This window comes from Electrophorus electricus, chromosome 3, assembly GCF_013358815.1.
Source record: "Electrophorus electricus isolate fEleEle1 chromosome 3, fEleEle1.pri, whole genome shotgun sequence".
Classification (NCBI taxonomy): Eukaryota; Metazoa; Chordata; class Actinopteri; order Gymnotiformes; family Gymnotidae; genus Electrophorus; species Electrophorus electricus.
Genome location: NC_049537.1, coordinates 6,206,832 through 6,228,346, shown reverse-complemented (window position 1 = coordinate 6,228,346; position 21,515 = coordinate 6,206,832). Strand labels below are relative to the sequence as shown.

General features: G+C 38.2%; 2 protein-coding genes across 3 annotated transcripts; both read left to right on the top strand.

Moving 5' to 3' along the window:
- Window positions 1-1,532: 1,532 nt before the first annotated feature.
- slc35d1a (solute carrier family 35 member D1a) lies at window positions 1,533-9,217 on the top strand. The gene is made up of 12 exons (XM_026998875.2): window positions 1,533-1,744; window positions 2,175-2,208; window positions 2,304-2,390; window positions 3,271-3,338; window positions 3,563-3,634; window positions 3,741-3,809; window positions 4,143-4,245; window positions 5,160-5,252; window positions 6,642-6,709; window positions 6,785-6,863; window positions 6,946-7,028; window positions 7,697-9,217. Exons 1-12 carry the CDS (start codon window positions 1,635-1,637, stop codon window positions 7,803-7,805), a joined length of 975 nt encoding a protein of 324 aa, XP_026854676.2. The 5' UTR covers window positions 1,533-1,634; the 3' UTR covers window positions 7,806-9,217.
- Window positions 9,218-10,106: 889 nt separating this feature from the next.
- Window positions 10,107-16,807, top strand: mier1a (mesoderm induction early response 1a, transcriptional regulator). Of its 2 annotated transcripts, none has more exons than XM_035524755.1 (13): window positions 10,107-10,138; window positions 11,396-11,423; window positions 11,822-11,970; window positions 12,216-12,359; window positions 12,462-12,585; window positions 13,077-13,135; window positions 13,231-13,303; window positions 13,411-13,562; window positions 13,739-13,820; window positions 14,049-14,143; window positions 14,376-14,422; window positions 15,355-15,458; window positions 15,653-16,807. In XM_035524755.1, exons 1-13 carry the CDS (start codon window positions 10,130-10,132, stop codon window positions 15,682-15,684), a joined length of 1,098 nt encoding a protein of 365 aa, XP_035380648.1. In that variant the 5' UTR covers window positions 10,107-10,129; the 3' UTR covers window positions 15,685-16,807. The 2 variants fall into 2 exon arrangements, with proteins under 2 accessions (XP_035380648.1, XP_026854689.2); XM_026998888.2 differs by having other exon boundaries at window positions 15,560-16,807.
- Window positions 16,808-21,515: the final 4,708 nt, after the last annotated feature.

Below are 21,515 nucleotides of genomic sequence, written 5' to 3'. Positions count from 1 at the left end.
ATAAAGCCTTTCCGGTAAACACCTGTATCTGTAATTTTTTTTATGTCAGTAGAGCAATCTAATATTTCCACATTGTGGAAATATGACCACATGGTGTTGTCACAAATCTCATCGCACTTGGAGGTGAACTCTTGAGCTTTTTGGCTGAGCAGATGCAATTAGGGAAATAAGGCTAATCTTCCTCTCCCTCCCAATGAGAACCAGGCTAACTGTGTTCTACCCTCTGGCCACTGAAAGCATGTGGCATGTCCCAGTGGGTTCACCTTTAAAAGTAATAATTTGTTACACCACAAGGCCTCAACACACATAGTTTCAAGGTGACAATAACCATGCCTTCTCAAGTTAATTTTCTAATGTTTCATATGGAATCGGTCTCTAGTTTCAAATTGTCCATGTTTCCACAGATTCAGTGAAACATATCCTGTGGCTTACAGTACATCAGAGGATCACCGTGAGCCCTTCAGTAGCCCAGGTTTTCACTCGCTGGACCCTCCAGAGCCTTCTGTACCAGCCCCTACAGCCAGACAGCGAACAGCCTTCGTCCAGTTCACTGAGTCCATGCAAGCCAACCACATTCTGCATGGTCAAAGGGGGAGACAGAGAGGTGAAGTCTTCCATAGTCCCACGCCTTTAGAGGAACGCATCGGGGGGTATTGCACGAATGCGTGCGTGTTCCCAGCAGATGGAAATGTGAACAGGTCTCTGGACCTGGGCCGACTTCCTCTCCATAATCATGGCCATGTGTCTTCAGTGGAAGTGTCTGCCTGCATCAACAAAGGATTGCTAATTCCTCTGGCCATGCCTAGAATAAGCAACATTTCTTCTACTTGCCTTGGCCGTGTGATTAATGGCATTAATCCCAGTCAAAGCTGTGACCCTGTAAAAATCCCCCACTGTTCTAATCCACTGCAAGGCACTCCATGGAGAAGGTTAAGCAGCAGCTGTCACACCTCAGCCCTGCAAACCCAACAGAATCCAGCCACCGTTCTATAGAACAAGAATTTCCTGTTAATCTCTAAATCTGTTAGGTATAGTCAAAATGATGTGAACAGCACAAAACTTCCACAAAAACTTCCTCGAGCCACAAGTTATAGAATGTAAGAGATTCTGTGTGTGAGGGAAAAGCTTTTCCAGACCACCAAATAGTTTAAACTGTGACTTCCAAAACCCTACACCTTCAGGAAAGGGGACAGTGGTTGCTGATCACACTGGGGCCTCCTCAGGCACAGTAGTATTTACTGCTGACACTGAGAGTGTTTGCAAGATCAGCTCTCCTGGCACCATCCACAGCCAATAAACATTCCAGCTGCTGAGAGCATGAATTAAAAGATCACTGAACCCAAAATTTAAAATGGCAATTTTGTTATATAATACCCCATTTGTAATTAATAACCAACCGGTAACCTTCTTTTAAGGTTTGGGTATTTGTAATACTGCTATCGCAGTTGCATAATTTATCCGCAAGGTGGTAACAGAGAGTACTATTTATGTTAGAAAAATAGAAAATGTATGACATCAGATTGTACGTAGACATTGCAAACATGGCGGAAGTCTAGAGGCGTCAGCATGGAGAGAAAGAAGAACACTATTCAAAGTAAGGGAATGTAGCTAAGCCGAAGAAAAGACACTCCGGAATGGCGGACGAAACATTAACGATTTTAATCAAGCTGTTTGCGGCTGCTTTCTATGGCATCAGTTCTTTTCTTATAGTTGTGATAAACAAAAGCGTCCTGACAAACTACAGGTAAGAAGACTTTTGTCTTGTGTAGGAGCGAGCTTCACTCGTGACCAGACTAGCCAGCAATCTTTAGGGAGCAAGTTAAAGATTTGATGGGCGTCAAATTATCAGATGCGTTCAGCCGTTCCCGTTTGAAATGATGGGAAGATTGCGATTTGCGTCGAGCATTTCAATAGTGTAAATGCGAGCGAAAACCTCGTAGTGGAAGTCTAGAGTTTTCCGACAAGGGATGGTTATAAAGTGGCCAAGCCGTGACAAATGAACACATCCCTAATTTCAGAAAGAAAGAAAAAAACATTACGAGCGCATTCGTGAGTTGTTTGCAACTTGTATCCTGCGTCGTTAAACGCATGAAAATCATAATCTTGCAATGAGCCACTCTGCGTAACATTATTCCAATAAAGATATATTTTAAAAGCAGTATTCTGATTTACAGGTTTCCCTCATCGATATGTCTTGGCATTGGACAGGTAAGAGAAATTGCTATCTTAGGATACGAAACTTTCTCCAATTGCCTCCAGTAAGGCGGATGCCCATTTTGAGGCTTTTCTCGTGTCGTCGACAGATGCTGGCGACTGTAGTAGTGTTGTGGGTGGGAAAGGCTCTCCGGGTGATAAGTTTCCCGGGGTGTGACCTCAGCATACCTAAGAAGGTAAGTACCTTAAACTGGAATTGGAGCTGTCTAAATTCACATGCAGTTAAGTTTGATAATGCCGTGTTTATAAACAAATGCATATACCGTTTGTGAATCAACGTATATAAGCACTTTAATACGTCAAGTAAGACGTGCTCCTCCATCCATTAGAAAAGATGGTTGATGTCCAGACAAAACATGCTCAGGTACTACTGACACTAAGAAGGCATGTTTACAAGTGAATTAATCATGTCTGCTGCATGCCACCCAAAACGTGGGGATGGTACAAAGACCTTTTCATAGTTGACAACGTTAAACTAATGGCCCATTTTTAAAAAACAAACTAGATGAGGCTGAGTTGTAGATGCATCAGTTATAGTTTTGCCACTTTTACAGCTCATGCTTATTGCTACTGGGGGTCTGTTACAGGAAAGCAGCCTGATTGTAGTTCTATTAGTAAACTTGGTTGTCAGTGTGACCAAAGGAATACTCAAATTAGAACATGATGACAGTGCTATGTCCTGTGACCAATGCCCTATTGTGAGCCATTGAGAGCAGAGTATGTAACGAATAAAAGCTCTGGTCTGGACCAGCATAGGAGGGATATTATAAAGTGTTGATAAAATGACTCAGAGGTTTGCAACATCAGCCACACAAAATACACCTGTTGTCAGAACTTGTCTTTTCAAAAATCTTTTCTCACACTTTCTCTGGAAGTGCAACTTGTATCTTTTATTGACATGGATCAAATATTATCCCATAAGTGCTCAGGAGATTAAGATCCAAATAATCTCTGTTAATGTGGTACTTGTTAGAAATTAATCTTAGCTGTGACTCCTAGAATCTTGTCCTTGTTATGGTTTTGACTTGCCAGTCTGGTTTTGTCTTTTCATTTCAGACCTTTCCTCTACCTCTTCTGTATGTGGGGAATCAAGTAACTGGACTGTTTGGAACAAAAAGGCTAAAGTATGACCTTTCAAAGGCTCTTATTTATTATTTCATATTTGTTTATTATTTTATTATTCTTATTAACCATACAAGTTTTTATAACATTGCTGTTATTAATGGTGTATGTGTACTGTGTAGACCAAGGTTTATTTATATATTGGCATGCATTTACAGCCTCTTATGCATTTACAGCATTTTGAAAATGGATTGAATGCATTTTCCATATTTCTTTCCTTGTTTAGTCTGCCAATGTTTACAGTCTTGAGAAGATTTTCCATTCTCTTCACGATGCTTGCAGAAGGCTTCCTGTTAAAGTGAGCTATCTACATAGCAGTGAATGACCACAGTGGTGCTCTTTCAGTAAAGATGTGCTGATGACATCACCACCATAATAACCATCTTTGGGTCTGCTTTTCACAGAAAGAAATTCTCCCGGTCTGTTCAGCTTACTGTAGTCACAATGATCCTTGGAGCTTTCGTGGCTGCAAGGTAATGCCTCAAAAGACGTGCAATTATTATTGTTATCATTATTATTATGGATGTTGCCATTGGTTATTTAAAAAAACCCTCATTGCTCAACACTTTTAGAATTTTCTTGTAGAATATTTAAATGGACAATTAGGATGGAATTCTGTTGCTTACTAACTAACTAACTGGATTTGAACATTCAGAGCTTTCCTTGGTTTACTGAATGACCGTAGGTCCTGTGCTCTTTCTGTGTTTCGTAACTGTGCAGCCACAACTTTCCTGTTCTTGACTGTGGCTCTAAGCTTTGATTACAACTTTTTGCACATTTTTGTGTCTTCTGAATCTGTTGCTCAGTGCTGACCTGTCCTTTGACCTGCAAGGGTATGTGTTCATCTTGCTGAATGATGTCTTAACTGCTGCTAATGGGGCTTTTGTTAAGCAGAAACTAGACTCCAAGGTAAGTTCCCTGAACAAAGTGTTCAGTATTCAGTCAGAGGCAGTGCTGTATAATGGCTCAGGTTATTTGACCTACTTTCACTTTAATTTGATATCTTTTTGGTATTGATAATTTAAGGATTATTTTGTAATGTAAGTACAATCTGAAGATTACTATGCTTCATTTCATAAGGGTAGCAAGTTTACTTATTTTAATATTCTGAAGTGCATGAGTAGTTCAATGGTCCTAAGGTAAAAGAAGCACACATAGTGTAGTAGGGTATCTCATCATATTTCATTTTTAAAACTGTATTGCGTCAGTTCTAAACCTACAAAACAACCAGAAAAAACATGTTATTTCACTTGCAACTCCAAATGACTCCCGCCCCTTTTACTGGGGCTGATGGGAGTTCACTTGGACTATTATTACATTTGTTTTAGGCTGAGTGACAACCTAATCAGTCACGTTAATTACCATGTTTATAATGCAGGGTTATTGGGGTATCTCTGCAGTTGTCAGCCTTCTATAGATTGGTATGTTACTTTTGTAATTTTAGAATCTTTTTTTTTTTTTTTACATAGAGCTACGAGCGAACAGGAAAGCTTGTTCAGCAGGGTTGTGTGTTTTGTCTTGTTCCATGTGAGAGCAGAAAGGCAGATGACTGCTCTGAGTATTTTTAGTTTTAAGCATGCTCTTTGAGTTACATTCCTGTAAGTAACTGACATTTGATTCATACCAACGGCAGTTCATTGCATATGTCAGCTAGCTTTAGGGTAGCTAGTGAGGTGCTTAGGGTATATGTGTTGAATTCAAGTACAGAAGGAATTTGACATCTGCATGCAGGAATGTACCAGTGTACTATCACAACTAACTCTCTGTCTGTCTGTCTCTCTGCTGTTTTTTTCTCTCATTTCCTCCCTCCTCCTCTTCTTCAGGAGCTGGGAAAGTATGGCCTACTATATTACAACGCTTTATTTATGATCCTGCCAACACTACTTTTGGCACATGTCACTGGAGACATGGAGAGGGTAAGAAATCTGTAATAGTGAGTGGTGTTTAAGGCATATAGCACAACATTTTGATTGTGTCAATATCAGAACAGTTAATTGGGTGGGAAAATGGTGGACTTTTATCCTGAAATAACTTCTGTTAGTGGTGTGTGTACAACAGCAAGACCTGATCCCCAGGGTATCTGGCAGCTTTAGACAGGCCATCTGGTTAGAAAGGTCGCATCCACATTGAGATCTTGCACTGTAGGATTCCTTTTACTGCTAGTCATAAATTCCTTTCTGGATTCCTTTCTTAAGCATCATGAAATTTCCATAATGACTAGTTTCATGAGACAAACATAGATTTCTGATTTGTCAGTCTAGAGATGAAGATTCAGACTCAACAAGTTGTTCTAAAGTACATATTTCACAATTACCTTAACTGTTTTGAAATGTCTTCTTGGAACTGAAATTACAGCTTTGCATGTCAGGGGCTTGCCCAGTGAATGCCTCATTTTATATAGCTGTGCCCGTTCACAAGGAGGCCCCAGTTATTTTGGCAGGCTCTGCCTCAGAGGAGCTCCAGTGCCTCATTCACAAAGGCACCATTATATCCATTAGTGTAAATAGTATGACTACACTGGCTCACTGAGTCGTGCATGGAATTAAGCATCTGTAAGGTTTTGGTAATATAAAGAAACAGGAGCCTGAACAGTTGTTGTTAATGCATTACATTATTTTAAAATGTTCTATTTATTGATCAGTTGGCAGCACTTTCATTACTTTTTCACAGATTGACCCTTCAGCCTTTGCTCTACCAAGATCTTGAGTAATTTGGCCTTTGTTTGTTTTACCTGGGGACTGGTGTTGTCCCTAGACAAGCAAGTGGAAATGACACTACTGGACAGATAGTATTCTATCTTTTGATATACAGAACAACCCAGTTCTAAGCACCAGTTTGCTTCTCATCAAATTAATGATTTTCCGTATTCAACAATAACCTCTCGTTTGTTGTCCTAATGTGCTGAAATACGTTGAAGATGGCGTGGCCTGGAGACTGTTGGGAAATTTGCAGTTTTAACACTGCTCATGGTTTTAAAAGGCAGTTGTGATCAGTGTGGTGCAAAGCTTAACTCAAAACAGTGGTTATAGAAGAAGCAATTAATTCTACTTTGTAAGGATATGTACTGCTGCCTCATTGCTGATTATTTTGAAGTAAAACAAAATGAAAGGAAAACGACAGAACCAAATGATATTCACACCTAATGAAAGACAGATTGCATTTTTTGCTTGTTTTTTAAAGCTTTTATCAGAAGTTACGCATAGGTTACATATGTCTTACTGAATGTACTGTTGGTAAACTGCAGTTGCTTCATAGAAAGTATTGTATGATCGATATTTTATTTGATCCTTTCCTGTTTTCTCTAGGCTCTGGATTATGATGGATGGTCAGATGTTTTCTTTGTTGGACAGTTCATCATGTCTTGCATAATGGGGTAAAGCAAAATAAACAACAGACTAAGCCATTTTGTAAGATGTAATATTGAACTTTTTTCTTCTTCTTCTTTTAGGTTTATTTTGATGTATTCCACTGTGCTTTGCACTCAGTACAACTCTGCATTAACAACTACTATTGTTGGCTGCCTAAAGGTAAGCTTGTTTAAATATTTGCAAGGCTGACTGACAAACTGGATCATTAGATTTTGTATTTCATTACTTTCCTTCTATACAGAACATATTGGTGACCTATATTGGAATGGTGTTTGGAGGGGACTATATTTTCACATGGACTAACTTCATGGGTCTGAACATCAGGTATGAAGTTAAACGTCAGTTTTTAGAAATACTGTTTACTAGGAGAACTCTGTTAATCTTCCATCATAAAATGCACATCTTTTACTCATGTTATTAGCCATATCTTAAAAATAAAATGATAAACTATGAGTGAGTCATAATGCAGTAACCATTGCATAGTGGTTAAATATTTTATCAGACTATATTTTACTGGAAAAATTAAATGCCTCAATTAAGAATTAAATGGAAGCTTTTGAGATGCCTTGGGTCTGAATGAAAACATGAATTAATGCATGCAAATATTTCCTGTGAGGCAGTCCTATAACACATTTTACACACACACTAATAAAATCTCACATCTGACACTTTTCAAGCTGTGTGCGTGTTTGTTCAACTGACTTTCCTTTTTCTCTGTTGCTTTCTCTCTCCTCTCACCCTTCTTCCTCTTTCTGTCTGTTTCTCTGAGTTAATTGGCTTCCTTTTTGGTTGGGGTGGAGTGGGAGGAATTTAGAGTATGTGGGCTGCGGCACTTTGCTGCACCGATACATTCATACAGTGTGCTTTTTATATACCTGAATCGGATTTAAAATTAATAAAAGGGAGAAATTCCAGAAATTAGGTGTTGATAATATTTCATATTATTGCATCTGTCTTATTGTTTGCTTCATAATCCACCTCTGTTGCCTCAGTATTGCAGGAAGTTTAGTGTACTCCTACATAACGTTCACAGAGGAGCAGATTGCCAAACAGAGTGAAGGTATCGACAAACTGGAAGGCAAGGGGAAAGTGGCTGTATGACCAGGCGTTTTGTCACTCCTTGTCAATGGCACCAGGGAACAATATCTTTTAGTATTTATTACAAGTTTTAGTAGCCTGTAAGGAGCAGCCTTTTCAAGATGGACATGAAAAGAAGCCTTCGGACTAGTGAAAGGTAGTAAAAGTTTCAGTAAAATCTCAACTAGTCAAGATCAGGTTGGCATTAAATCCAACGGTATAGGTAAATAAATAAATAAATAGGTTTTGTTGTTGTTGTTGTAAAACAAACAAGCATCCCAGGCATGGTGAAGGTTTCAACAAAGGGAGTGATGGTGTTGAAATCCAGATTGCTCCATGCTTTTATGTGCAGTGTTCACACTGAGGTGCTTGTTGTTTATTTTATAAATGTTTTGGACTAGTTACTTAGGTCATTATTTATTGTCAGATTTTTTAGCAATTAAGGTTTTGCTATTATTTTCCTTTTTGGTATTTTTAGTAAGAAAAAGGGAGATGCATACTGTATTTTGGAATACTTTTGCTGTGTTTTGGGTATACTCAACTTGAATTCTTATATCAAAAACTACAGGAATGTTCCCTAAATAGCTTATGAGAATATTATGACATTTGTTTATTTGTGATTGTGCTACATGTCTGTTACTTAATGTTGAGTAAATGCTTAGGATATTAAGCTTCAAGAAAGGGGTTCTGTTCTCAATATTATAAAAGTCTCTTTGGACATTCCTTTTTGAAAATGTCAGCATTTTTTTTTTCTAAACTTTTGTACTGAAGAATGTCGCATAGTATCTTGTTTTGTACTGATACCCTGTTATATGCGCTTTTGTTTTAAAAGTGAACAATGTCATCATTGCACTTTGAGAGTTTACAGATCCTTTTTTTCATTAACATTAAGGAAGCATATGCTGCAGTTTGTTGAGGATTTATTCAGATTTGTCTTAGTTTTAGAATTATACTTGGTTAATGAGTAATGAGGGAAATTAAAATTTCTTGCATACATCAAGATTGATATTGGTACTTTTTTGACCAAGTCAAAATGTTGATATGTTCTGGGGGTTTGTCAATATTTTCTAGATGTTATACATCTGGAATACCCCATGTAATTATGAATGTATCTAGTGCATGTACTTTCAACTACATGTAGTGACTTGGTTATTGTCGAGCAGTTTAATTGTTTGATATGGATGTTATAGAAATGTGTAGGTTTGAAAGACTTTCTGTGCCTTGTTTCTTTTTGTTCAGTTATTTTAAAGGTACTCAAAAGACCACTAACCATCTTGACATGAACATGGCTTGTATTAACCATAACCTTATTCCCATAAAAAAATCTGGTTTGTAAATTTTTTTGTTTAGTTCATGTAAGAAGTTCAGTGATTTGTATCAATGAGAAACTGAGCTTGTGTCTGCATATAATATTAAAATACCTCAGTTAAGTTTTCCATTAGTTGTTTTCTTATTCTTCATAATATCATACTTTGTGGACAAATCTTTTTGTAATAATTAATATGATTCATTGATATACAATGCCTGCTCTGATTTATTTAGATTGTCACCAAATTGTAATTTTTACCCATTTGCAATTATTTGCCATTGCAAGTTGAGCTAATATTTTAAGTTATGCCAAGATTAGTCACTATAAACAAATGTCTAGTATTAGACAATGTAACACCCACCTGGAGGAAATAAAAGGGCTCCTTTATTTCACGTGTACGGTAATGGTGTATGTGGAAAAATTGTTAGTCTACATTTGCCACACACAGTAGAATGGCCGTTTCTTCAGAGCATAGTCATGTGGAGATGTAAGATGAAGGGTGACTTTAGATTCAAGATTTTCCCGTGTTTCCATAAACAGTTCAGAAAAGCGTTTATATTAAACAAATATAAAACAGAATTACCACATTGAAGACAGATTATATAGCATTTATAACCTTGTCTGCTACTTACGATGTAAAATTAAAGAGCGATTAGTAGGAGGAAAGGTCTTGGACATTTAAAACATTTTTTACAGTCATAGAAGACAGGTAAAATAATAATTAAAAAAACTAATATTTCGCACTGCCATTGAATTTCCTTTGCCTGCCGAAGCCATTAACATGTAAACAGTATTTTAGACTAGCTATCTATAATCGTAATGCCCGTAGATTAAAGGTTAGTGCATTAAAAGTTAACATATTACAATGTAATACATTTATGAAGGTCCAAAACAAAATATTTTTTATTTGGAAAAGACAACATTTCGCTTTGTACCGAAATATTTCTGAGTTATTCTAAGGCCAATTTTGTAGAATCAGACTTTTATATTGTGTCACGGTGTACTATCGCTAGCTTCACAGTTCACGCAATAATCAATAATGGCGGAGGTAAGAAATAAAGCGTAGCAATAATTACGCTAAAATTGGAAGTCATACATAACGATGCTTTCTTTTGTAGTTTAGATGAGCACTATTGATTTATTTAGAGCTAATGTACTTACACTTCAGAATTTCAGCGCTCCCAATTTTTTAGTTAGCTCGGGTAACTGCCAGTTCGGCTAACGCAAAAAAGAAAAACAAAAATAAACCTAAACCCCAAACACTATAGTTAGCTAACGCTAACTAACCAGCTATCAAACTTTCGTACCGCTGAATTTGCGTGTGACTTGTTGAATCGTGCGAATCGTGTGGCGACGTGGCTGGTTCATTTATGTTAAACTTTATATCTTAAAATCCCAAGTTTTACACCACAACATTGTCTACTTGAGCGTTCACTGCGCTTGTTGAATGCTGTCTTCACCTAGCTATCGCTTGCTCCCAGTTTTACTATTCGTTAGCCTTTCATACTACCTAGTTAGCTATCAGAATAAAGTCTTCTAAAAGACTGATTCAACCCAGTCTCCGCTTTGAATTAGCTAGCTAACGCCATTTGCAGCTATCTGGTTCAGTGTGATCTGGGTAGCTAAAGCGGACTAGTCAAGTGATACGAAATGCCGTGTCCTGTTAAGACACGCTTGGCGCTTAATTTGCAGTTTTTCTTAAATAGAAAGGCTCCTTTACCGAATTGTATTTTATCATAAGCGTGGTTTCTAAACACAGACTATAAACTTGTCTTGGTCCTTGCTTTCAGTGCAGTTTTGAAAAATCCTACCAGACATAATTTGTATTACTTCCACAACCAGACTGTTTTCGTGGCTTGCGTGCTTATGTCGTATGTATGTACTTGTAGATCAAGCTATTTTTGCGGCAACAGCGAAGCCCTCATTTATCTAGGCCTTTTATTAATTTTAACCCAGCAGTTGAAACTTACGCTGTTATTTACAACTCAAGGCGCTTTTGCGTACAGGAAAAACGGTATTCTTATCCAAAATTGTGTCAAAAGGTTGTTTGTAAGAGTATCTTACATGATGATAATTTGTGCTTCTAACAGTTTTCTGTTCTCAACAAAGAATTGATTACCTGACGAGTTTAAAAAAATATATATATCAGTCAAAATGTTGATATACTTAAAGACTTGGTCTAGTAGTATCTAATATAATGTGTTAAATAGTGTTAAACTATTGTTGACCTTTTCCTGCTCTATAGAAGAGTTTCTTTTAAAAAATAGATTTTGAATTCTTGATGCTTTGTGTTTACTCTTTCCAGCTCTCCACCACCAGTGCAAGTACACAAGGTAATTGTCAACACTGTATCTTTTAAAAGTTCTTATTACAATAGTTACCCAAATAACTTTAATCCACCTGAATAGTATTGTTTTCAAATAAATTTGCTGTGCGTCCCTATCAGCATGCTAATGTCATGACAACTGTTAACTAGCATGCACGTATCAGTTTAACTTAGATTCTCCGTGATAGTACCTGAAAGGTATATCTGTATTTGACTGCTTGTACAATAGTATCCACAGTAAACTCAGCCACCTGACATCTACCATCATCATGAAGGAGGAAAACAAAAAACGCATACCGAAATATATCATAATGTAGGTCACTGCTAAACAGCAGTGAAGCAATTAGTGAGGTAAAGAAATGGAAAAAAAAGATTAGATACCATCAAGCATCTGTTTAAAACTAGGAGAATCCAGCATCCAGGATGAAGATGGTGATTTTGAGCCATCTGCAGACATGCTAGTCCATGACTTTGATGATGAACAGACCCTGGAGGAAGAAGAGATGCTACAAGGAGAGACTAACTTTAGTACTGAGATAGATGACCTTACTCGAGTGAGTTACAGCTACATGCTTTTTTTTATAACCATACTTATTAACCCAATACTGTGTTATACTTTTGTGCCTGCAGGAATTTAAATGGTTAATTCTAAAATGTTACATATTGGATATTATTGTTGACCTTTTATGCACATGTCAAATTATATATAATATATTTTATTGATTCAGTCACTCGAAAATAGGTCCTTTTCATTTGAATATTTATTTATTCTGTTTTATGTCCTCTGTCTATGCTAAAGGAAGGAGAGATGCCCATCCATGAGTTGCTAAAGATGTATGGTTATGGTGGGGCAGACTCAGCCGAAGAGGATGACGGAGGAACAGTCGAGCAGTGTGTCTCAGAGGGCCACCAGAGCAACACAGCCCAAGAGAAAGTCCACGAGGTTCAGGAAAATACAAAACAAAGAAGACTTATTTTTGATTGAACCTTGTGGTGTAATAGTGTTCACTCCTCCACTTACTCGCCCTGTGCTTGGCTATGTCAGGAGGCCTCTGTGGTGTGCGTTCAAGGGGATGACTCCCACTCATCTAGTGATGACTCTGCATACTACAACAGGGCACTCAGCACAGCTCAGCTCATCTGCTCTGAGCCTGGCAGCTACTTTGACGGTATGCCTAAAATTCCACTTAATGCACACAAACGGAATTACACTGGCTTAATGCACCCAAATGCCTTTTACTGGCTTGTTCTGCTACTTTGCTCATGCTGTACATTCCCCAGCCATTTTATTACAAATGCATGCCTGGCACCTGTGCCAAGTGGCTACTCTCTAGGCACACCTGTCATGTAGGTGTATTTCATTGGCGAACTGGTACAGAGTGTAGCTCATTTGTTACCCCCACTGTAACCACTCTTTAGCTCCTTCCTTACTGCTCAGTTTATAACCACATGACCACTGCTAGTGGACCAGTAGCAACATGCCAGTAACAACATCATGGCAGTGTTATAGTAGTGGGTGTTACATTAGTGTGAAGTAAAGCAGAGTGCCAGTGGCCCTACATGGTCTGTTGTAAATCAAGGATACAAGTACATATTCCTCCTCCCCAGTATAGGGTGATAGCTCTCTAAATTGTCCATTCCACGAATTTATCATTCATAGGTAACAATGCGGGTGAGTCAGAGGATGAGGATTATATTCCATGTGAAGAATGGAAGAAGGTGAACTTCCAAATGCATATTATTTGTACTTACGTTTTCAGGTTAAATACCAACACAATTGTATTGTTTTTCTAAATATTTTTTTGGACTTCCAGGATGTTATGGTTGGGCCAATGTACCAGGCTGAGACACCTGCTGGTCTGTGCAAATATAAAGAAAACGAAAAGGGTAAAATTCACCAAAAGAGAATTTTTGAATTACTCTCATTTAAGGAGCCATGAAAGACGTATGTCACCGAACTCTATTACTCCATCATTTTTTTTTTGTGACTGCAGCATATGAGAATGATGATCAGCTATTGTGGAATCCAGAGCTGTTACCAGAGAAGGAGGTAGTGGAATATTTAGCTGAGGCTTCCAAACGCATCGAAGAGGAGACTGGTGTAGAGACCCTTCCAGAGAGGCCTCTTATGAAAGACAACGAGCAGGTAGCTTAATGGCAAATGTTGGATTTGTTTCTGTTATACTGGAAATACTTGGATTTCTTTCTGTTATACATGTCTGAGCATACTTTTCATTCTGATAAGTTTTAGTACTTGTTTGTGCTTTTCATTCTGATGTTATAAGCTCAGCTTTTGGCTGATGTTTTTTGTCAACAATCTAGGCTCTCTATGAGTTAGTAAAATGCAACTTTAACAAAGAAGAAGCTTTGAAAAGATTAAAGTTCAAAATAAAGCCTGCTAAAGGTAAGCATCTCAGGTTCTTAATTTGATGTGTATTTAACTACAGTTTAAGGAAAAACAGTAATCATGACTTTAAATTAGAGTATAACTTACTATGCTGTTTTTGTTAAAGACAGCAGTGATGTATTCAAATGTCCTAACTTTTGGGTGGGTGGGGGGTTAAATATTCATTGATGCTCTGGAGGAGTAACGGGTGATTGGTTTATTGTGAATGCTTCCCCTTCTCTTCAGAAGAGCTGTTACTTTGGTCAGAAGAGGAATGTCAGGATTTTGAACAAGTAGATGAAGCCTATGGAAACAATCTAAACTATGTACAGGCCAACAAAGTGAGTTTAGAAACCTAAATACAGTAATTTACTAAAAAGGTTGTGCATAGCTTTGATCACAGGTGTCGATATATAAATAAATGTTTTAATCCGATAGTTATAGTTTGGAAAACATTAATGTGCTTAATACATTTTGTTTTGCATGCTTCATTAAACCATTCCAGAGCTTGCTCTGTAGAATAGTGTTCTTTTTTGTTGAAGGAGATGTGACTATTATGATTTCGTTGTACAGCAAATGAAACTGTGGCAAAGAAAACCAAGCCTTCCTCATTGTGACATGTAAGTCAACTTTCATTATTGTACATAGTGACTGCAGCACCTGTTGTTTCTGATTCCAGCCAAATTTCTAATGAAACTCAGCAAAACATTTGGGAAAACAAAATTGGTGTGCTAGTATTGTTGGTCTGTAGCTATAAAGCAAAGTATTGTGGTAATGAATGATAATGGGGGAAAAAAATCCAAGCACAAAATTTCTTAAATATTAAGCAGTTCTTTTCTAACCAACACAATCCTTATTTATTCTGTTGCAGTTTGCACAGTGGGACTTAACAAATGATGCAATGATTCACCATTACTGAGCTTCTTTAATGTCGTCTTCTACAAATACTGTTGGGACCTAAGAGACTCCACAAATCATTAGTACACAAAACCTTCCATTCAGAATAAATTAAAGTGTACCAGATATTCCTGTAAAAATGAAAACAACCCCTTCCTCCCATCTTATTTGCTTGCATTATGGAATTTCCCTCTTCCGTGTTTGCAAATTTCAGCTTGAGTTAATAGTAATAGAGATCTCCAGCTCTGCACAGCTCAGTGTAACTGCTTTAAACCATGTAAATCAACTCCTAATCTTAATGAACTTGGACAGCACTGAACAGTGTGGGATTCTTCTACTAACATTCCATATTAAACTGGCTAGTGGAATGTGATTTTCTGTTGAAGACCATGTTCAGTTATGCTGATCCTGCATAACGCGTTTGATAACAGTTCCATCTTCCATATCTTGGAGGAACTTTGCACAACATTCACACAATTTGACCTTCGTTAATCCACATTTGAAACTTCAGTGCTTATTCCATACAGATTCTTGTCTTCATAAATGAAGTGATCTTTTATTGAATGTCAGATCCCAGGGGTCTCTTATGAGCATCATAAATGAAGAACGGATCTGCGCTTAAGAGCTTGACTTTTTGTGTGGTGTGTGTCTGCAGGGACCCTGCAGACCGCTTGCTGGGAGAGGCAGAGAGCAGTGAGGTCAGCCAAGCACTTGCTCCTCCTGCTGGACCTTCTAGCTGCAGCAGCACCACACACAGCTGTAAGTTATGCTGCTCATTAGCTTTTCACACTGCTTGGACATTACTAGTGTTTAGCCCCTTCCCACATTAATTAGTCTTCTGTATTTTGCCAATACCACAGGTGGTGATTCTCAGTGTTCTGGGCAACTCCTTGCCTGCATTAATGACCCCCTATCTGACAATAGCCACACAAATGGCTCCTCACGTGTTCCAGATCTTTCTACACCAGACGCAGCGTTCCACTAAGGCTCTGATCCTGACACCAGCAGCCTGAGTGTAGAAGCTGTTAACAGGCTGGCCAGACAGAAGGAGGACGAGGAGGGCTCAGATAGGCCCCTGAAAAGGCCAAAGACTGAGGTGGAGCTTCACCCTACACTTGTCACAGGCACGATGGAGGCAGTCTGACCTAGCAGCAGCACTGCTCCAAGAAGGAAACGAGGGTACATACATTTCGCTGAATTTCTTGGATTCTGTTTGAAAAATTCTGCCGTCTGTGACTAGGCTCATCTAATTCCCCCAAAGTATCATACCTTAGCAACCCAAAGGTTAATGTAAGCTTTCTTTGTAATTTGAGTGTTCTGTGTAAAGTCAGAAGAGCTTTAAGCACCACACCACCACATCGCACTTAGCTTTTAACTGCCACCTCTAAAGAACTTTTAATGTATATGTTACTGGACTTGGGTTTATAACGATGCATACATATTTATAAATAGATTAAAAGATAACAAGTAAAGAAATGCTTTTTTGAGTGAAAAAGTGGCCTGGTATCTAAGAAAACAACTAGAAAATGTAACTTAGAACTGCATTTCTTTTAAAATATGATACAACACCAGTAACTCTGACAAAAAAAAAAAACCTTTACCCATTGTCTGCACAAACCATTTTCAACAATTTGATTTTATAAAAAATAATGAAGCATATTGATCTTATGTTTGACCTGTACCTTTTTAATGTTGGAATGTTTAACCATGTAAAGAGAATGTTTTTTTCAGTATTACTGCTGAAAGGTTCTTTGTAAGGAAATATGTCCATATTTTTTATATTTGATAACTATATATATTTTGTATATGATTATGATGGAGCATGGGTTTAGCACAGAAGGTGCAGAAGGGCATTGTAAGACTGGTGCTATTTATTTCTTATGTGCTATGTGTATCTGCCTCAGTGCTATTGTTTGTTTTGTACCATTTTCTAAGGTTATTCATTGATCTAATTTGATAGATTTTTAGTTTTTACAAACTGTTAAGGTAATGGTGATGGTAGGTTGTCTTAATAGATCTTTTACAACTAAGTCGTGGCTCATTAAATTGGTTTCTATTTTCCACATTTAATTTGTGGACATTTTATGCTAAATAAACTTCAAAATGGATTCCTGTCTCTACTGAAGTGTCTTTTTGATTTAAGCAAATACCCTATGATAATGTATATCAGCTAAATGATCTTTTTAATTCTGATCATTTGACTGTGTGACCACTGCTGCCAAATGCTGTTGTCTTTACAGTAAATGGCACTGACAAAACACAGCTGGGGTAGAAGTACTACTGGGGGAACTGCATATTAAACTATTACTCTCAGGAGGTCTGAAATGAAAAATTGAGAAAACAAGCAAGAACAACACAATCGACCATTGGCCAGTTGTTTTAAAATGACCTTTGATTGTGCCCTTATATGAGAGGGTTTGTGTAAAAATGATAGCAATGCTTAAAATAGACAAATGTTATTAATTACCTGATTGTACCACTCATAAATAATATGAAGATATGAGCATCAAACAAAACTCAGCTCTACATTTCCCCATTAAACCTAAAACTGCATATCCTCAGTTTTTATGTAAAAAGACTAAAGCAGCAAGCTTTAAAAATATATGATGCTAATGCTACTCCATCTGTTATTACTGAAACTGATGGAGTTTATCATGCTGCATGATTAGCCTTTCCCTGAGGTCACGGTCTATTTGTAATCCTCCGTTTAGTTTTAATTTGCATATATTTCAGGAACATAAATGTCCATATTTAAAAAAAAAAAAGTTTTAGTTAAGTGCATTTGTTGAGCATGTTATAATTCAGCTGATGTAAAAAGAAAAGTATATTTTTATTTTCCTGTAAATGCTATACTATTACATTATTGGTATCAGACAACATATTTGCTAAATAATCAGCCATCATACTGGTTGGCAAATTTATTTTTAAAATTATTATAAATTATTAACAATATTTAATATTGGTGCATTTATTGACTCCGTATGAGTATGTTTCAGGTGTGTTACTGAACAATCGCTGATGCTGATTTTCACCAGCATGCACATTATGTTTATTTCAGGCTAATTAGGCATTATAAAATACTCAGTTATTATATAAACAGGTAGCAAACCTAGTAAGCCAAATATAGGTGAATAGGTTATCTGTGGGATTTGGTTTAAAGACATGGTCTTCCAGCAGGTGTCAGTGTTACTCTCCACAAAGACTGAATTTTTTTTTTCAGTGTAGCATCAAGTTCAACAGTGTTCCTGGACATATGATTGCTTAGTTACTGAAGCCTACCTTGAACTGTTAGAGATATATATCATTACATTTATACCATTTAGATTGATATTTACCAAACAGATATTGTGTTCAAGGTTCTGTAGCTCACAGAAATATAAAGGCTGATATAACTGAGGGATGGTATGAATGTAACAGGCCCTTTGGTATTTTTATTTTTTTTACCCTCTGGTAGAAGCTGATTCTCAGGATTGAAGTTCTCAGTCTCAAATGGCCCAACCTGGTCCAAGCAGAGTTGCAGGTCTTGGCTGGGCTGTGCAGCCTAGGGCTTTTCTGTGCATACTAAAAACAGACTGGCTTTGGCTTCCCAAAATCCTCTCCAGCTCTGCCCCACAGATGTGTCTGTCAAAGACTCCCCTAGGGAGCTTTATCGCTGGAGACTCCCTCAACTGCTGACAGCACACACGTATGTACACACACACACTCAAACCCCTCTCCCTAAAATGTCATGCGTGTACCTACCACAGAGACTTATTACGAGTTCTGGACAAGGGAAAGGGCAGAAAACATAATATAAATTCATTCCATTGTCTGAAATACATGAAAAACAGAAGGAGGGTAAATGGCAGTCACTCTGTTGTACAGACTAATGGAGGAATGAATCAGAAAATGCCTAATGCCAAAATCTGGGACTGTGAGGTAAAGAAGGGGTGGATTATTACTTGTCAGTACATCATCCTAATTACCATAGGGCAGTGAAAAGCTGAACAGGGAGAGAAAGCGCAGGAGGGAGGCGAAAGCAGGGAGCAGATTGAGGTCGCGCTCTGTGTTCTCCTTCCTCATCCGCGACAGGAGAACTCCCTGCTGCAGTTAACAGCACTTATTTCTTTAATAGCTGTCCCCACGGCTCGCCGACAAACACCCGTGTACTCGCGTTCTCTGCTGCTCCCTGCCACATGCACAAAGGCCACGTGATAATTGGAGAGATGCCCCTGAGGGGGTGGAGAGGGTGGGGGAGGGGTGCTAAATGTCACCCACTCTGCCGACATTAAGGAATTACAAAAGAGGAAACATACTCACAAAATCTATCCCACTCAGATACGGCACGGATCAGACCTTGAAAACAAAGGGAAAAGATGAATGCACTGGCGAATAAGCCCTTGTCGTTGTGCCTGGTGTGACGGGCATTGAGCCCCCTGGTGGCTGTGAAAAGGTTATGCAAAAGTAGGTTGGTTAGTGTGCATAAGGGTGGTGTTGGGCCTTTCATATACTATACTAACAGTCAAACGTGGTACATTTTTAACTTGCTTTCAGGTTTAAAGCCGCTAATAAAATTCATGGACAAAAACCAAAAGAGACTGAAAACTGAACTAAAAGAGAACAAAAGAGGATGTTTAGAAATTAGTCAAAAGGAACAAGGTTTATCCTATAATTTTGCTTATGACAGGCAAAAAATAAGTCATGTATTACAATAAATTTCAATGTGACTGCCAAGATCAAGAAGAAGAGTGGAATTCTCATTTCTCTTTTAAGACAATGACAGGCCACAATGGCATGCAGCAAAATGACCTTGTCTCATCGTGTGCTCAACACGGTGATGTCAAACAGAAGCAAGAACCTTGACAACAATGGAGACACCCCCCCCCCCCAGATACCATAGCAACCTTATGAATATAATACCCCTCAAATGTCTGGGCTGCTGTCAGAGAGGGAGGCCACTGGGGCTTCCGTTCGCTCAGCACAGGCTAAAGCTGAACAGAGATATTACCCAAATTAGAGTGCCATGCCAGGGGGGAAGGTCCTCCTGCCAATCCCAGACAAAGAGCCACCATCAACTCTGCACAGCCAGACAACACGCAGGGGGAGAGATCCTGCCAGCCACGAGCAGACATGCACAGCAGGCTGCAGTGATGAAACACCAGTTACTTAAACAACTCAACAGACCAGTGGAAACATCGACATAAGTGCAACTGTAATTCTGCCAAGAACATTCGAAAAGACCGTCTAGCAAAAATGTGGATTTTTTTAAAATCAATTTTAATATATCAATATATAGAGATATTTATCAACAGCTCAATTTTCATAGAAACGTGAGTGAGACCATTTTGGCATACAGTACAGATATTCCATGTAAGTACAGCGTTGCTAAGTTAACCACCCAATCCCCAAAAAGTCCTACATAGACACAAGAGGGAAAAACAAACAAAACCACAAACAAGGCACCAATAAATTAAACTGATCATTCTCTCTTCAACAAAGAACAGAATCTATTAAATAGAATTAAATACAACATGAATACCTATTTCTGCAATGATTTACTGTTAAAACGCTAATTAAAATCAGACAGAAAAAAATAAAATAAAAACACTTTGGCAGATTAATTTTTAGTTACAATCAAGTAGTAAAGAAATCCAGTTCTCTCATATGAATTTATTTGTACATATGGTCTACACTCCTTCTTCTTTTCCAACAGACTAATATAGACATCTTTTTACAGAAATGTTTAAAACATTATCAAAAGTTTTGCGGCATGAAAACATATTTACAAATCATGATTCAAACCCGGTGGACAGCTACTGTCAACCCCTCCCCCCATGGAATCAGTTACACAGTGCAGAAGGCTTCTTGAAAAGTTTGTGCAGCAGTGTAGAAAATGTCTGGAATGAGCACATGAGAGAAAAGTTATTCTGAATTAAGATGAAAATGTCCCGTTTTTGCTGTTATTGTACATCAACAACAAAAACAAACAAACAAACGCCTGACCATTTCCTCAAGTAGTACATGATCTCACAAGGGAAATCAAAATGGAGGTCATAATATTCACAGATCATGAAGCGAACTGTCTCTGCCTGCAGTGGGAGGGGCCAGGCTTACAGGCAAGCCAGCAAAATTTCTCTCGCAAGTCCAACCACTGGGGGGATGGGGAGGGAGTATGTTCTGCCCTCTTCGTCCGCACCACTGAGGACGACGGAGCATAGAGCACTTCCAAGTAAGCTTCCGGCTCGTTCTTCCAGTTCAGTCCAGCGTGTTTTTTTCCGCATGGAGGAAAAGATAGCCCTTTCAAAAACATCGTACATCCTGGGGCAACAAGGCGGATGAGGAAAGGTGAGATGGGTTAGAAACTGATGTTAGTGGTGTAGGGGACAGATGAGGAAGCAGCTGGGGGCAGCTCTGCTCCACAGACCCAGGAAGGCAGGGATTACCATTAGATATGCATAGAATAAGAATGTGGACAGGTTCCTAAGGAACTGAGTCATCTACAGAGATGTTAAGTTAGACGACACAATCGAAAAACTTGTTCTACAACTTCACAAAACCTCGCAAAAATCATGCTCAGTATATTTCCTTGTGTGTCATACTGAACTCAAATAGTCCTCAAACACCTTGATAACTAGAGAGCTCAGGGCATCAAAAAATCTCTTTAAAAAGAATGTTTGAAGATGAGCGAACTCCAGATCTGAACTCCACCTGATAAACAATTTAGCAAGTTATGGAGTCTCAACTACTCTGAAAAAGATGTCTGATCTCTTAAAGCAAGACCTGTAACAATGAGTCATGAATATGTACACATACAAAAACCACACGCATACCCAGACA

Bases quoted from the DNA above. Each gene is read 5' to 3' on its own strand.
- slc35d1a (XM_026998875.2), top strand. From the start codon at position 1,635: ATGGCGGACGAAACATTAACGATTTTAATCAAGCTGTTTGCGGCTGCT. The intron at 3,339-3,562 runs GTATGACCTTTC...TTCCTTGTTTAG, and splicing joins TTTGGAACAAAAAGGCTAAA to TCTGCCAATGTTTACAGTCT. The intron at 3,810-4,142 runs GTAATGCCTCAA...TCTGTTGCTCAG, and splicing joins GGAGCTTTCGTGGCTGCAAG to TGCTGACCTGTCCTTTGACC.
- mier1a (XM_026998888.2), top strand. The intron at 11,971-12,215 runs GTGAGTTACAGC...TCTATGCTAAAG, and splicing joins AGATAGATGACCTTACTCGA to GAAGGAGAGATGCCCATCCA. The intron at 15,459-15,559 runs GTAAGTTATGCT...CCAATACCACAG, and splicing joins CAGCAGCACCACACACAGCT to GTGGTGATTCTCAGTGTTCT.